Source organism: Leucoraja erinacea, chromosome 4 (genome assembly GCF_028641065.1).
Source record: "Leucoraja erinacea ecotype New England chromosome 4, Leri_hhj_1, whole genome shotgun sequence".
Lineage (NCBI taxonomy): Eukaryota > Metazoa > Chordata > Chondrichthyes > Rajiformes > Rajidae > Leucoraja > Leucoraja erinaceus.
The window spans coordinates 86,088,768-86,104,218 of record NC_073380.1 but is presented as its reverse complement, the minus strand read 5'-3'; the positions used below and the strand labels follow the sequence as shown (position 1 = coordinate 86,104,218).

The 15,451-nt window shown below is 44.0% G+C and overlaps 1 protein-coding gene across 1 annotated transcript in view; it reads left to right on the top strand.

The window, feature by feature from the left end:
• Positions 1–15,451, top strand: part of LOC129696652 (annexin A13-like) — a 36,898-nt gene that overhangs the window by 18,193 nt on the left and 3,254 nt on the right. The window contains exons 6-10 of the mRNA XM_055634743.1: positions 9,345–9,424; positions 10,402–10,470; positions 10,568–10,669; positions 12,636–12,711; positions 14,972–15,084. Coding sequence (XP_055490718.1) covers positions 9,345–9,424; positions 10,402–10,470; positions 10,568–10,669; positions 12,636–12,711; positions 14,972–15,084 — 440 coding nt within the window. The remainder of the gene's footprint in view (positions 1–9,344; positions 9,425–10,401; positions 10,471–10,567; positions 10,670–12,635; positions 12,712–14,971; positions 15,085–15,451) is intronic.

The following is a 15,451-nucleotide window of genomic DNA, read 5'->3' as shown; positions in this document are numbered from 1 at the left end:
TTATTATGAGGAACAAAGAAATGGCAGATGAGTTGAGCAGGTACTTTGGATCTGTCTTCACTAAGGAAGACACAAACAATCTCCCAGATGTACTAGTGGCCAGAGGACCTAGGGTGACGGAGGAACTGAAGGAAATTCACGTTAGGCAGGAAATGTAAGTGTAATATTAAAATGACATGCAAATGTCAGGCTGTCTGTCACAACATACAGCCCCGATAACCCATTATTTCCTTCAGTTAAATATTGGGTAGGTAGTACTATTTGTCATTTGCCACTCAAGTATTATGTTTGTTTACCTCACTGACTATTTCTTAACCCCCCTAAATTCCTATGACAGGTTGAATAGAAATGTTCCCAATCTCGTTGTTTTATTAATTGAACACATAGATGAACATCCTCAAGGAGTGTAATCAGATGGAAACTGATTCAGATGCAATGTTTAAGAGCTTGTTCAAATAAGGGACATATTTAGAAGGAGTGACCAAGATACTGGGAATGTGTGAGGAGGTTAGTATTTGTCTTTAGACAAATAGCTTGAACCAGGATTAAAGTTTAATATAATAATTGTGCTGATACTGTCACCAAACAACCACGTAATGAATATCATCCATTCCGGAGGTTTTATTTTTCTGATGCCATTTAAACTTCACTTGGATTTCAATCACATCAATGTAAAAATAATTGGGAATGGGGAGCATTGGAACAAAAAATTGCCCTTGGTACATATTAACTGTAATATAATAATGTATGCATGTTAGTAGGTGCAATAAAAAACAAAGATCTTTTTATCATTGTTGTTTTATGAATACCACAGAAAATATTATGTACTCTCAAGATCACATTAAGTAGAATATTATTGCTTAAATATATATATTGTTATTGGACTTTGCATTTCGGAAAAGTCCCAGCTGAGAGGAAAACATCAAAATACTGAAAATATTGGGGTGAATATGACTTCAGGACAGTTTGTTAGGAAAATGAAGGAAATGGTAACAGAATACATACAGCTGAGTGAGTATAATTTTATGGATCAGAAATTATGTTCAACCAATTGATGACTTCTTTGACAAAGTAACTAGCATGTTAGATAACAAGGAAGCCAATGGATGTAGCAAATTTTGTTATCCAAAATTTGCTCTGCGAAGTGCCCCATAAAAGATTACTGCATGAGATAAGCACCGGTGGACTTGAACGTAATAGGTTAAGTCCAGGGGGTCAGATATGGGGCTTTATGTGTGGGCCAGATATATTGTCAGTGCAGAGGGGCGAGGAGCAAGGCCAAGTGTGCATCCAGTCAAGGTCTAGAATAGTACTAAGTGTGCAGTCAAAGCTGGGAGTGTTCAGCACTGGGAACCTAAGCAGGTAGGCAATGATCAGTGTAGAATAGGGGGGCAGGTGTAAAGCTGGACTCAGGGTCAGGAATGAGAGAAGGTATGCAACTGGAGTCAGGGTGAGGAGCAGTACCAGGTGTGCAGTGAGACCCAGGTTGGTCAACATGGGCCAAATGCTTGATTATAATCTGATTTCCATACATGAATATACTAAGATCTTTCATGTGCTGCACCTGTTGATCAGAGCCTAGCTCTACTGCGGAATGTAATTTAGCCTAACTTTATTCATAGCTAATCCAATTTAAAGCATAAATATTGCATTCAAGTGTAAGTTAAAAGACTCACTGCATCATCTACAGCGCAGAATTTGCTTAGGTTGCTCAGGAAGAAAAACTGATTTGCCACGGTCTTAGTGCAGATTTTAAATGATTGATGCATCCTCATGCCCCAGCACAGGGAAAAGCACTTGCTTGCAATTCTCCCACAGGCCCCCAGGTGGAGTGTGTTGTTTGATGTTTGAACATCAACCAGCACACAACGAAGAACACTTCAAAACATGCCTTGGCATCCTGTGCAACGGTCTGCATGGGCTGTTGGGGCCTGGGTTTAATTTCTCAGCCAGAAGATTGGATAAGGCATTGGTGATGCCATCGTTGGAGTATTGTGTTCAGTTTTGGTCATCCAATTATAGGAAAGATGTTGTTAATCTAGAAGGAGTGCAGTGAAGATTTACAAGGATGTTTGTTGGATGTGAGGGCTTAAGCTTTAGGGAGAGGTTGGGCAGCCTAGGACTTCATTCCTTGGACCGCAGGAGGATGAGGGGTGATCTTATAGAAGTTTATGAGGGGACTAGATAGAGTAGATGCACAGAGTATTTTACACAGAGTAGGGTAATCATGAACCAGAGGATGTAGGTTTAAAGTGAGAGAGGGATGATTTAATAGGAGCCCAAGGGGCAATTTTTTTCACAGTCTGATTTGTATATGGAAAAAGATGCCAGAGAAGATAGTTGAAGCAGGTACTATAATAACATTTAAATGACATTTGGACAGGTACACAGATAGGAAAGATTTAGAGGGACATGTTGGCAGGAGGCAGGGCCGGCCCTAGGCCGATTGGACCGATTTTTCCAAATTGGGCCCCGCGCCCAAGGCGGGCCTCGCGTTAATTTTCCGTATTTCATATGGAAATACAAATTTGCTATGTTAAATAAAGATTAAGAAAAAAACATTATCCATACGGATTTTTCTACAAAACGAACATGGATAACAAACGATGTGTTAACTGCTACTATAACACTTGTAAACAGCCAGTAGTTAGCAAGTAGTTAAACAATGCATCGATCCGCATTCCTCAGTAAATGCGTTAAATTGTGTCACTCTCTGTTGCCGGAGCAGACCCGGGGGGGGGGTTGGAAGTCTACAGGGCGGCAAGCCCCAGCACTGCAGCGAACTCAGGCTGTGATTATTCAACTCTAAACGCCGGGAGCGGGCAGGCGGGCCATGTGTGAGTGGGAGTGGGGGGTGGGGAGTTTACACTATACTGTGAAATATTGCACATTCTGACTAGACGACGATTTTCTTGCCGTTTTTGTTGTTTCCATTGTCGTTATTATTTATCTGGTACGTTGGAGCTCCGCTCAGGCAGCGAGCCTGAAATTTTGTTGTATGTATTTACAATGACAATAAATGTATTGTTATTATTGTACTCGGGGGCACAGGCAACTTGTTGCCAGAACTGTCAACCAGTGCAGTTGCCCGTGAGCCACAAGATAATTTTTCTACAAACTTTTAGAGTTAAAACTCCCTATATGACACCAGAAAGGTAGACATTCCCATTATCTAGCCCATCCTCACCTGTAGGTCAATCTTGTCTCGCAGAGCCTTATAACTGCTGGTTCCTAGTCATCATTCCCTCTTGCATCCTACAGGGTCCCAGTTGCCGTCATTAATCATGACATTCTTTTATGTTGCTGGATTTTCCCTTTCAATTCTGCAATTTGTTTTTTGATTATTTTTACACTATCTCTGTTCATAATTTTGGCTCTGTAGAATTCTAAAAACAACTGTTGCGCTTCCTTTCTTTTCCTTTGCCCCTTGTCTTCTTTCCATCACTCACGCTCCCTATCCCATGCCTGACACAGCTGGATATCTGCCATCAGCTCGCATTGGAAAGACTTGACAATATTGTTACCCTTCTCTATATCCCTGATCCCTTAAATCTCCTTTCGCCTAATTCACTCAGTGGTTGGGCAAATAATTCATCCCCTTCTTCAAACCCCACGCATTTTCAATCATCGTTTGATTCAGTGTCATTTTAACACCTGGTTGATATAGTTTTTTTGTTTTTTTTTTAAAGATACAGTACATTACAATAAATTGTTTCAAGCGTACCCGGTACCAAACGCACGAACATTAAGGTGGTTACTGATGTTACAAACTGTTATAATTGAATATAATTTCAAAGTGAAATAGGAGATTTCCGTGGAAAGAATATTTAACCAGAATATAAGGTGAGGTCGCTGCAAAATGCTCACTTAAAACAATACGCCGTCAACTCAGGATTGTTTCTTAGCCCTCTGACAGGTGTTTCAATCTCACCTCGTAGCTCACTGTTAATCAATTCATAGCTATTAATTTTCATTCCTGGTCCATATCGAACTTCTCCAAATCCAAACGCTTCAAGTTATGCTTCTAGTGTGTTGGTAAAGGGGGGGGGGGTGGGGGGGGGGGGGGGATGCTAGGATAAAATACCATGTATTTGCATTTATATCGCGATCTTGCTGCGAAATTTTTGTCGAAAGTTGTATTTTATTTCAAAGTGGGAATTGGAAGATAGGGACAGAGATGCTACACAGAGATTTTGATAAGAAGGAAACGTTACAGCAGCTGAGTAAAATATCGGTCAAATGATAGGTTCAGTGAAGATTGGGCGAGGGGGATTGGGGGTGGGGGGGGGAAGTATGTATAGCTTGGGACTTGCCCAAATGAGTACTGAGATGGATTATCATTCCACACCAAATTTCGTAGACAATAATACTTTTTATGCAATTATCACAATAGTTTGTTGGATATGGATCGACGGACTCTGTATGGTACATGCTCGTAAATTAGTAAAACAAATGTTCTTCTTTAAGTACTGTTGTTTCTGGGATGGGGTGACTGATAACAAATAACCCACATTCTATATTTTGTCATAATGTGGCTGAAACAATGGCATATTTTGTGATATTTATTGAGATAGAAAGATACAACGGAGTTTGGGCAAGATATTACCTTGCAACATTCTGTATGTCTGATAGATATTGTGAAATGGAACTCAGAAATTATGGGAGGATTACATAAAACTACAATTCAAAGGTAATGAATATACAGAGTATTCTTATTTCCATCATGAACATACAATAGTGATATAGGACACCAGGTCCTACTACGGTAAACTCACGAGCTACTACGGCATGCCTACGTGTTAAAAAGTATCACATTTTTACATCCTCAGTATATTTTTCATGTGGACATTTTTCAACATGTTGAAAAATCTTCACGAGTTACCACGTTTCCCGAGTACCTGCCGTTAGCGCTAAGAAATGGCATGTTGGCCTTTATAACAAGAGGAATCAAATATAGGAGCAAAGAGGTTCTTCTGCAGTTGTACAGAACCCTGGTGAGACCACACCTGGAGTATTGTGTGCAGTTTTGGTCCCCTAATTTGAGGAAGGACATTCTTGCTATTGAGGGCGCACAGTGTAGGTTTACAAAGTTAATTCCCGGGATGGCGGGACTGTCATATGCTGAGAGAATGGAGCAGCTGGGCTTGTACACTCTGGAGTTTAGAAGGATGAGAGGATATCTCATTGAAACATATAAGATTGTTAAGGGCTTGGACACGCTAGAGACAGGAAACATGTTCCCGATGTTGGGGGAGTCCAAGGGGTGAGGCCGAAGGTTAGGTTATTAGCCAAGAAAGATAGACTTTGTTATCCCTCAGTACAGCAACATCAAGAATGATGTTGCTGTACTGAGATATAGCCAAGTCTATCCCTCATTGCTAGCAGCTGATGGGAAGTGGCTGTAAAGTGGTGTAATAGTAGCAGCATGGCCCAGATGATGAGGAACGTTGTCGATGGCCTGAGGCAGTGCCTAGTGTCGATGCTTTCCAATTTAATGCATTTAAATGCATTAGTGCTATTGCGAACTCCCGAAGATAGCGACGGTAAGGGAATCCCCGATCGGAGGGGAATCCCTGACCTCGCGGAGGCTGTACCTGTAAATACCGGGGAGGCCTTCATGGAGTCTGGAATCGAGGCCATCAGGCAGGACTACAAGTAAGACTGAAGCACAGGGGACTTTGGCCCCCTCTCCCTACCATCCTACTAGCCAACGTACAGGCACTAGAAAACAAAGTGGAGGACTTAAGGGCAAGGCTGCTTTACCAAAGGGAGCTGAGGGAATGCTCTGTGTTCTGTTTCACAGAGACATGGCTCACCCCCAGCTCCCCACACTCAGCGGTCCAGCCTGAAGATTTCTCCATCCATGCCATGGACCGTACAATGGCATCTGGGAAAGGGAGAGGAGTGGGCGTCTGCCTCATGGTCAACTCTGCGTGGTGCTCAGACCTGGCTGTCCTATCCAACTCCTGCTCTCCACACCTCGAACATCTGGCGGTGAAGTGCCGTCCCTTCTACCTTCCGAGGGAATTCACCTCCATCATCCTGACCGCGGTCTACATCCCTCCCCAGGCAAACGTCCGTCTGGCACTGGAGGAGCAGCACGCCGTGGTCAACAAGCACCAGACGACTTACCCCGAGGCATTTACCACCGTAGCCGGGGACTCCAACAAAGCCAACCTGAAGAAATCGCGCCCTAAATTCCACCAACATGTCTCCTGCAGCACCAGAGGATCAAACACCCTTGACCACTGCTACACCACCATCAAAGATGCCTAACGCTCTATCCCTCGTCCTCACTCCGGAAAATCCGACCATTCAGCGGTGCTGCTTCTTCCTGTTGCAATGTTCAAGGTCTCGGTAACGGACCTGGATGAATACGCCACAGTCGTTACAGACTTCATAAGGAAATGTGTGGAGGACTGCGTTCCAACAACAACCTTCCAAGTGTTTCCAAACCAGAAGCCTTGGATGAACCATGAGATCCGCATTCTTCTGAAGACTAGATCCCGGGCATTCAGGTCTGGCAATGCAGAGGTCTATAAGACGTCCAAATACGACCTTGGTAAGGCCATCAAAAAGGCCATAAGAGACTTCTGCTCTAAGCTGGAGGATGAGAGGATGTTCGGCAACTGTGGCAGGGCTTGAATGACATCATCTCCTACAAGGCAAAATCAGCAGGCGGCTCAAATGACAGCGAAGCATCACTCCCTGAGGAGCTCAATGTATTCTACGCATGGTTCGATAGGGAGAACGCTGATGTGCCTTCCCGAGCCCCTATTCGCCCTGACGGTGTTACAGTCATAGTCACAGAGGCTGACGTCAGAAGATCCTTCAGGGGGTGAATCCTCGGAAAGCGCCTGGACCTGATGGTATACCCGGCCGTGTTCTAAAAACCTGTGCGGACCTACTGGTGTGACTTAACGGACATTTTCAACCTCGCACTTCTGAGGTCTGAGGTTCCCACCTGCTTTAAGAGGGCATCAATTATACCATTACCCAGGAAGAGTAAGGTGACGTGCCTCAATGACTATCGACCTGTGGCACTAACGTCTGTGGTGATGAAGTGCTTTGAGAGGTTGCATATGGCGCACACAACTCCTACCACGACAAGAACCTCGACCAACTACAGTTCGCTTACCGCCACAACAGTTTGATTTGATTTGATTTAATTTATTGTCATTGTCTTCAATTAAGAGACAACAAAATTATTTTTCCCCAAAGTTCCCCATTGTGAGGGAAGGAACCAAAGTCCAGTCAACCTCCTCACTGATGTTCCCCAATGTTCACCCGTGGTCGGGGCCTCCCGAGCCCTCCGCAGTTGCCGCTGTGGGCGGCCCGAAGTTCAAGCCCTCTCGCCGGTAACGATGGAACCCCGACGTCGAATGGGAGGACATCCTCAGCTGCCTGGACCTCTGAATCAGCCACCTCCCACCGAAGTCCGCGGCTCCCGATGTCCACAGGCCGCGCTGGGCGGAGATTCGCGCTGGCGAACCCTGGCAAAGGGTCCCAGGACTCCACGATGTCGAGGTCAGCACCGCCCGCGTTGGGAGCTCCACACCCACAGTTCCACGATGTTGGAGCAACGGTCCAACACTCCGGAGCTCCAAGCGGCAATCCCAGGTAAGGCCTCGCCGCCGCTGCTGAAGCTCTGGACCAGTCCGGCAGGAAAGGCCGCGCCAATCTAGCTAGTAGGCCGCGAGGAGGGGGGCGAGGGCGCGACTCAGTTAACAGTCGCACCCTCGTCAGGAAGTGACTGAAGGACGGTTCCCCATTATCATACCCTCATACCTTCCCCCTTATCATACCTTCCCCCCACATAAAAAATACTGGAAAAAAAACAAAAAAAACACACTTTAAACATAACAAAAAAACAAAAGACAACCAGACTGTGGGCAGAGGCAGTTAGTGACAGCGCCACCGGATGTCCGAGAGGTCAACGGTAGATGCAATTTCACTAGCTCTCCACTCCGCACTGGACCACGTGGACAATAAAAACACCTATGTCAGGCTGTTGTTTATAGACTACCGCTCGGCATTTAATACGATCATCCCTTCCAAACTGGTTACCAAGCTCATGGAACTGGGCCTCTGCGCATCCCTCTGCAATTGGATCCTCGACTTCCTCATCCACAGACCAGTCTGTTCGAATTGGAGGAACCACTTCATCCTCAGTAACAATTAGTACGGGAGCACCTCAAGGCTGCGTGCTCAGTCCCCCTGCTTTACTCATTCTATACCCATGACTACGTAGCCGATCATAGTGCGAACTCCATCATCAAGTACGCCGTTGACACCACTGTGGTTGGACAAATCAGATGGGGACGAGTCTGAGTATAGAAGTGAGATCGGCTGACTGACCAAATGGAGCCAGCACAACAACCTGGCCCTCAACATCAGTAAGACCAAGGATCTGATTGTGGACTTTAGTAGGGGAAGGATGAGGACCCACAATCCTGTTTATATCAACAGGGCGATAGTGGAGAGGGTCAATAACTTCAAATTCCTGGGCGTGCATATTTCAGACGATCTTTCCTGGACCCAGCACACCGATGCAATTGTAAAGAAGGCACATCAGCGACTCTACTTCCTGAGAAGATTACGGAGATTCGACATGTTGAAGAGGATTCTCCTAAATTTCTACAGGTGCATGGTAGAGAACATTCTGACTGGTTGCATTGTGGCCTGGTTCGGCAACTTGAATGTCCAGGAGCGAAAAAGACTACAAAAAGTTGTGATCACTGCCCAGTCCATCACCAGCTTTGACCTCCCCGCCGTCGAAGGGATCTATCGTAGTCGCTGCCTCAAAAAGGCAGCCAAAATCATCAAGAACCCACACCATCCTGGCCACACACTTATCTCACCACTGCCATCAGGAAGAAGGTACAGGAGCCTGAAGACTGTAACGTCCAGGTTCAGGAACAGCTCCTTCCCCACAGCCATCAGGCTTTTAAACACAACAAATAAGCTATGAGCTCTGAACTGCAAAAGACTATATTATTATTTGTTATTTGCACTATATTTGTTATTTATTGAACTTTTTCTTTTTTTCCCCGTTATATACAATGTTTACATATTCATTGTCCCGTCTGGGACATATAACAATAAAACACTCTTGACTTCACAATAAAGTGTTTCCAGTTTTGTCAAGTTATTACCAGTCTCTGTTACACTGTGAGAGAACCCTCTTGTGTTTCTAACCTTGGAAACTAGGAAAGTTTGGATGCACGCTGGACCCGGCTGGACTGTACAAGAAAGCATAATCTGACCACTAAATTTCCCTCACTCAGTATCCATCGTATCAGATTTAGACTCAATGGTAAATATGATCCCTCTGTTATGTGCAGTGTTCTCGTCTGAACTGGTTAATGATATTCAAGGTGACACAAATGGAACTCTACAGAAGTTGCTGATCTCACTGCTTGAGGTAAGAACTGATAAACCAATCAATGCTCTCTTAAAAAGTACAAAAGAATATACTGAAAGCCAATGTACTTGTTTCTCTCAACGTTGTTATTTAAAATATCTGGTAAATGTACAACTAACAAGAAGATTTGTAAAATGAATCAATTTTGTCTTCCCTAATATGAAACTAATATCCTTTTTAGTATTCATCCAATCCTTATTTGAAAAGGTTAGTTATGGAACAGAAGGAAAGTCTGTCAAAGTAAGAAAGGATGTAATTCAATCCTCAGTAGCCACACCAACCTAAAAACGCCTCAATTCTTCCAGTTTGCTGGTTCTTTCCATAATTCAGCAAACAAGAGGGAGCATTAAAAATCAATCTGACCCAATTCAACCTCAGCAAATCCGAGGCCAATCTGACCAGACCAAGGCCAATCCAAATCCACCTGGTCTGTGACCAATCCAAACACAACCAATCCTTATTTGATTCAACCACAGCCAATCCAAATCAACCTAGTCTGTGACCAATCCAAATTTGACTCAACCACAGCCAATCCAAATCCAACTAGTCTGTGACCAATCCAAACACAACCAATCCAAATTTGACTGAACCACAGCCAATCCAAATCAACCTAGTCTGTGACCAATCCAAATTTGACTCAACCACAGCCAATCCAAATCAACCTGGTCTGTGACCAATCCAAACACAACCAATCCAAATTTGACTCAACCACAGCCAATCCAAACTGACCTGACCAAGACCATTCCAAACCCACCCGAGTTATGGTAAATCCAAACATGACCCAGTCATGGCCAATCCATATCCAACCCAACCACAGCCAATCCAATCCAAACCAAACCAAACCATGACCTGTCTGAGGCCACTCTGAACACAATCCATGGAAGTCTCATCAACTCAATCCAAAAAACAGAGAACAACAGCTGTTCATTGAATAATAAATGACTTGGCTAACCTTATTGACACCTGTTCAAATGCAGGCCAACCGTGATGAGGGATTTGGGGTAAATCAAGACCTGGCTGAACAAGATGCCAAAAAACTATTTGAGGTAAATAAAACTGTGCCGGGTCCAAATCATGCAAGAATTAAAGGATGTATTTGGAATAACCTTTTAAACGAAAAATAAAACTAATTTCTGTTTGCAGGCTGGAGAAAATCGTTGGGGCACAGATGAAATGGCATTTACTAATGTTTTAACCAAGAAGAATAGTATGCAGCTGAGAGCTACCTTCAAAGCTTATGAGACAGTGAGTGTCATTTCGAACCACACGAGAACACAAACAAAATAGGTGCAGGAGTAGACCACTCAGCCCCTCAAGCCTGCCCTGCCATTCTGTATGATCATGGCTGATCTGCCCCTGATCTCAGCTGTATCATTCTGGTTTCATTTTATTCGATTGTTAATCTTGGATGTTGAGAGAGAATGGAGTCATGGACATTGACACATGAGCTTGGATCCGGCCCCTTCAGGAAATAAATTTGTAAAGCATACAGCATTTCCCCATAAAATAGCTTTCGATTTTAGAATTTAAATTTGTATAAGAATATGTCAAGACAGGAAATGGCGTGCAGCTACTGGAAGCCTCGTAGCTCTTGCGGTAACAGGGCCTCAGCAGATGGATCCTGATATTTGATGCTTTGGGTCGAGACCCTTCATCTAACAGTCCAGATGAAAGGTCTCGAAATATTGGCTATCCATTTCCCTCACAGATACTACAGATAGACACAAAGTGCTAGAGTAACTCAGCAGGTCAGGCGGCATCTCCAGAGAAAAAGGATGGGTGACTTTTTGGGTCGGGACCCTTCATCAGACTGAAGAATACTGAAGAAGTCTTCAGTCTGAAGAAGGGGCCCAACCCGAAATGTTACCCATCCTTTTTCTCCAGAAATGCTGCCTGACCTGTTGAGTTACTCCAGCACTTTGTGTCTATTTTTGGTATAAACCAGCATCTGCAGTTCCTTGCTTCTACATTCCCTCAGAGATGCTGCTTGGCCCGTCATCTTCCCCCTGCAGCTCTCCTTTCTTCAACCTAGATTCCAGCATCTGCTGTCTCTGGTGCCATTATGGCTGATCTTCAAGCTCAACTCCATTTCCCTGCACCTCTCACCACATCCCTTAACATCCAGAAAAACACAACCTTGAAGTCTCTTCTTCTTGGTTTCTTGGTCCTCCAAAATATTCCAAATGGAATTTAAACTGGAGGTGGTGGAGGGAGGACTTAAGCCAGAAAGGGTTATTTGGAAGAAAGAGCTACTTTAAATTTAGTTGCATCTGGTTGGGTAACTATAGTTGGGTGGAGATTATTCCATGCTTTAATTGTGCGGGGGAAGAACGAATTGCTGTACACATCTGTCTTTGTAGCTGGAATCACAAATTGGATCGAATGCCCTCGTCTGCTCCTAATTGGTTTGGGTTTGGTGTAGGTCTTGTAATCTATGTCGAGCTGACCATTTAACATTTTGTAAAAACAGGTCAAACGGTGAGCTTCACATCTGTCTTGGAGAGGGTCCCACCCCAGAGAATTCAGAAGTTTGGTAACACTCACTTCTCTCTCTCTGGTGTTAGTAACAAATCGAGCTGCCTGTCTTTGGACACGTTCGATGGAAGAAATGTTTTTATTTGTGTATGGGTCCCATGCTGCAACTGCGTAGTCCAAATGAGGTCTAACGAGGGTGAAGTATAGCTTCTCCTTGACAGCCTTCTGGCTCGAGAATTTGAATGATTCACTACCCTCCGAGTAAAAACATTCCCATATTAGTCCCAAATGGCCAACCCTTTAATCTCAAACTGTGCCTTCTAGTCCCAGACTCCTCATTCAGGGGAAGCATTCCACCAGCCAAGTCCTTGAAATATTTTGTAAGTTTTGTTTTGATGAGATCTCCTCTTATCCCCTATGCAGTAGTAGGTTGATGTTCTCTAAGAATGCATTAGATTCCAACAGCACTTATCAGACCAAGAATTCATTCAAGAGGTGGCATTTTCAACTGTGCAGCATTTACTTTGTATTTCAGCACTCCCCCCCCCCCCACCTACAGTGCAAGGGTCAATCTGAATCGTACACTCTGATTTTTGCGTGGGAGTTTACCTCGTGATATTTTGTCGCAGAGATGAGAAAGTTACCTACTAACTCATGACTGACACCCTATAAGTAACCACGGGTGGATGAACAGGTGGAACTGGGACTACTACTGATCTCCCTCTTACTCCCACAGCTCCATGGCTCAGGCATCGAGGAGGTGATCAAAAAGGAAACATCTGGTGATATGGAAAAGGCTTATCTGACAATCGGTAAATTGTTAATTAATGATTAGTAATAAGTTGAGACTAAAAAAGTACACAAAGTGTTGGAGTAACTCAGTGGACAAGGCAGCATCTCTGGAGAATCTGAATAGCCAACGTTTCGGGTCGGGACCCTTCTCCAGAGTTGAAACCATGGGTACTGACCCAAAACATCATCTGCAGTCTGAAGAAAGGTTCCATTCCGAAATGTCACCTATAGTCTGAAGAATGGTCCTGACCTGAAATGTTACCTATCCATGTTGTCCAGAGAAGCTGTTAATCCAGCACTTTATGTATTTTATTTGTAAAACCAGCTTCTGCAGTTCCTTGTTTCTCCAATTGGTTTTGGCTTTTATTAGAGCACCAAGCACAAGATTATATTTATATTCTCTTTTATAAATACTCCATGCCATGGGATACATTAATGTCACAAGCTCAATATGAGTGTCTAATAATGGCGAGGTTGCAGCAGCACAAGAGATGTAGGAGAAGGCCATTTAGCCCCTCAATCCTACCCATCATTCTCTTGGATCAGGCTATTCTGTAGTACAACCTTGCTCACCTAACTCTGAAGGTTTCTCCGAAAAATAAATCCATCCATTGCTTGAAAATGAAAGCATCTTTGACCTGAGACATTAAAGGGCATGTCCCACTTACGTGACTTTTTTGGCGACTGTCGGCACCCGTCATAGGTCGCCGAACATTTTCAACATGTTGAAAATTCAGCGGCGACCTGAAAAACGCTACGACTCTTTGGGTGACTAGGAGACTACTCACGACCATACAGGCGACACTTTGGGCGACATGTCCCGGGGTGAAGCCTCTATGGTCATGAGTAGTCGCCCAAAGAGTCGTACCTTGTTCTGGTCGCCGCTGGATTTGCAACATGTTGAACATTTTCGGTAACAACCTATGACAGGTGCCGGCAGTCGCGTAAGTGGGACAGGCCATTAACCCTACTTCTCTCTTTATAGATGCTGCCCGGCCTGCTGAGTGTGTTTGACATTTTCTGTTTTTATCATGCCTGCTTGGTTCCGCTGAGCAGCTGAGAATACCATCATATTAAGGATACAACAGAAAAATTCAAAGGCAGGGAAAGCAAAAAGTTGTAAATATTGGAAATTTAAAAGAAAATGCCAGGGATAGTCAGCAAGTTAGACATCTGTGGAAAGAGATATAGGGTCCACAGTTCAGTCTAACCCAAGTTCAAAGTTCACCTTATGTGGTCATGCTTTCCTTGTTACTTCAGAATAATTTATCCTTCACTGTGTCAACACACACATATGATTAGAGAAAGTAGCATCAGGTACCAGAATGATTTGGAGATACTATAACCTATCAATTCTTCAAGCCAAGTCTCTAGTGATAGCCATCACTACGATGACTAGTGATGCATAGTCATTACTATGCATTGCATAATCTTTGCATGTTCCACTTTAAGTTCATCTTTGGTGAATTTAACCTGGGCAAAATTAAAGGGCCTGTCCCATTTACGCAACCTTTTCGGCGAATGCCGGCACCCGTCATAGGTCGCCGAAAATGTTCAACATGTTGAAAATTCACCATTGACCAGAAAGACACTACGACTCTTTGGGTGACTAGGAGACCTCTCACGACCATACAGGCGACCCCTAGCGACCTCTCACGATCATACAGTTGACCCCCTGGTGACATGCCCCCTGGTGACACCCCGTGACAACCGCAACATGTCACCAGGGGTTGCCTGTATGGTCGTGAGTAGTCTCCTAGTCACCCAAAGAGTCGTTGCGTCTTTCTCGTCGCCGCTGAATTTTCAACATGTTGAAAATTGTCGGCGACCTATGACGGGTGCCGGCATTCGCCAAAAAAGTCACGTAAGTGGGACAGGCCCTTAACACACCCACAAAAACTAGGATATGTCCCAAAGGTTTGACAGCACATAATAAAATTGGAAGGAAAGGAACATTGGAAAGAAAGCAATGTCAGGGCGGGATGAGGTGGAGTGTGAGCGGGCGGCATTGTGGTACATTGTTAGCACTGCGACTTCATAGCTCCAGAGGCTCAGGTTTTGGCGTGTGGAGTTTGCACGTTCTCCCTGGAAGCATTTGGGTGCTTTCCTATGCGCTCTGATTTCCTGCCGTATTTGAAAAGCAATGAATGGAACTACTATTTTTCTGCAATTTTGTCTGTCGGCTCCGCCAGCTTTTGAAATTTGCCCTGTGGTTTAGTTAAAACATTAACCATCAGCCAATGAACCCGTGCTCAGTATTGCTTTATTTTCCTTAACTAGTTCAATGTACCAAGGACTGCCAAGCCTATTTTGCAAAGGTGCTACATGAAGCGATGAAAGGTGTGGGGACAAGTGAGGACATACTGATTCGCATCCTGGTCTCTCGTTCAGAGGTAACACTGTGTTCAAACTTGGCTTTTTGTGTCTGGTTTCCAGTTAGGATGGAGAGTAGGGAAATGATTGGCAGTATCCTGAAGGTACAGGTATTTCTGCCATAACGTAGATTCCATGACGCATAGAGGATATAACGTGATTGATTAATTATGGAGCACTATTCGGTTATACTACAAATTGGTTATAATACAATGTTAATCTGGAACTAGCCTCACAGTAATAAAACACCTATGCTTCAGATAAAGCATAAAAATAACTTTAATTTGATACCTAATTCACTTTCATATCTTCAGTATTAAAAAAGTTATGGGCATTTTCATATTTGGAAATTAGCATCTTGTTCCCTATTGCTTTTCCATTAGCTTA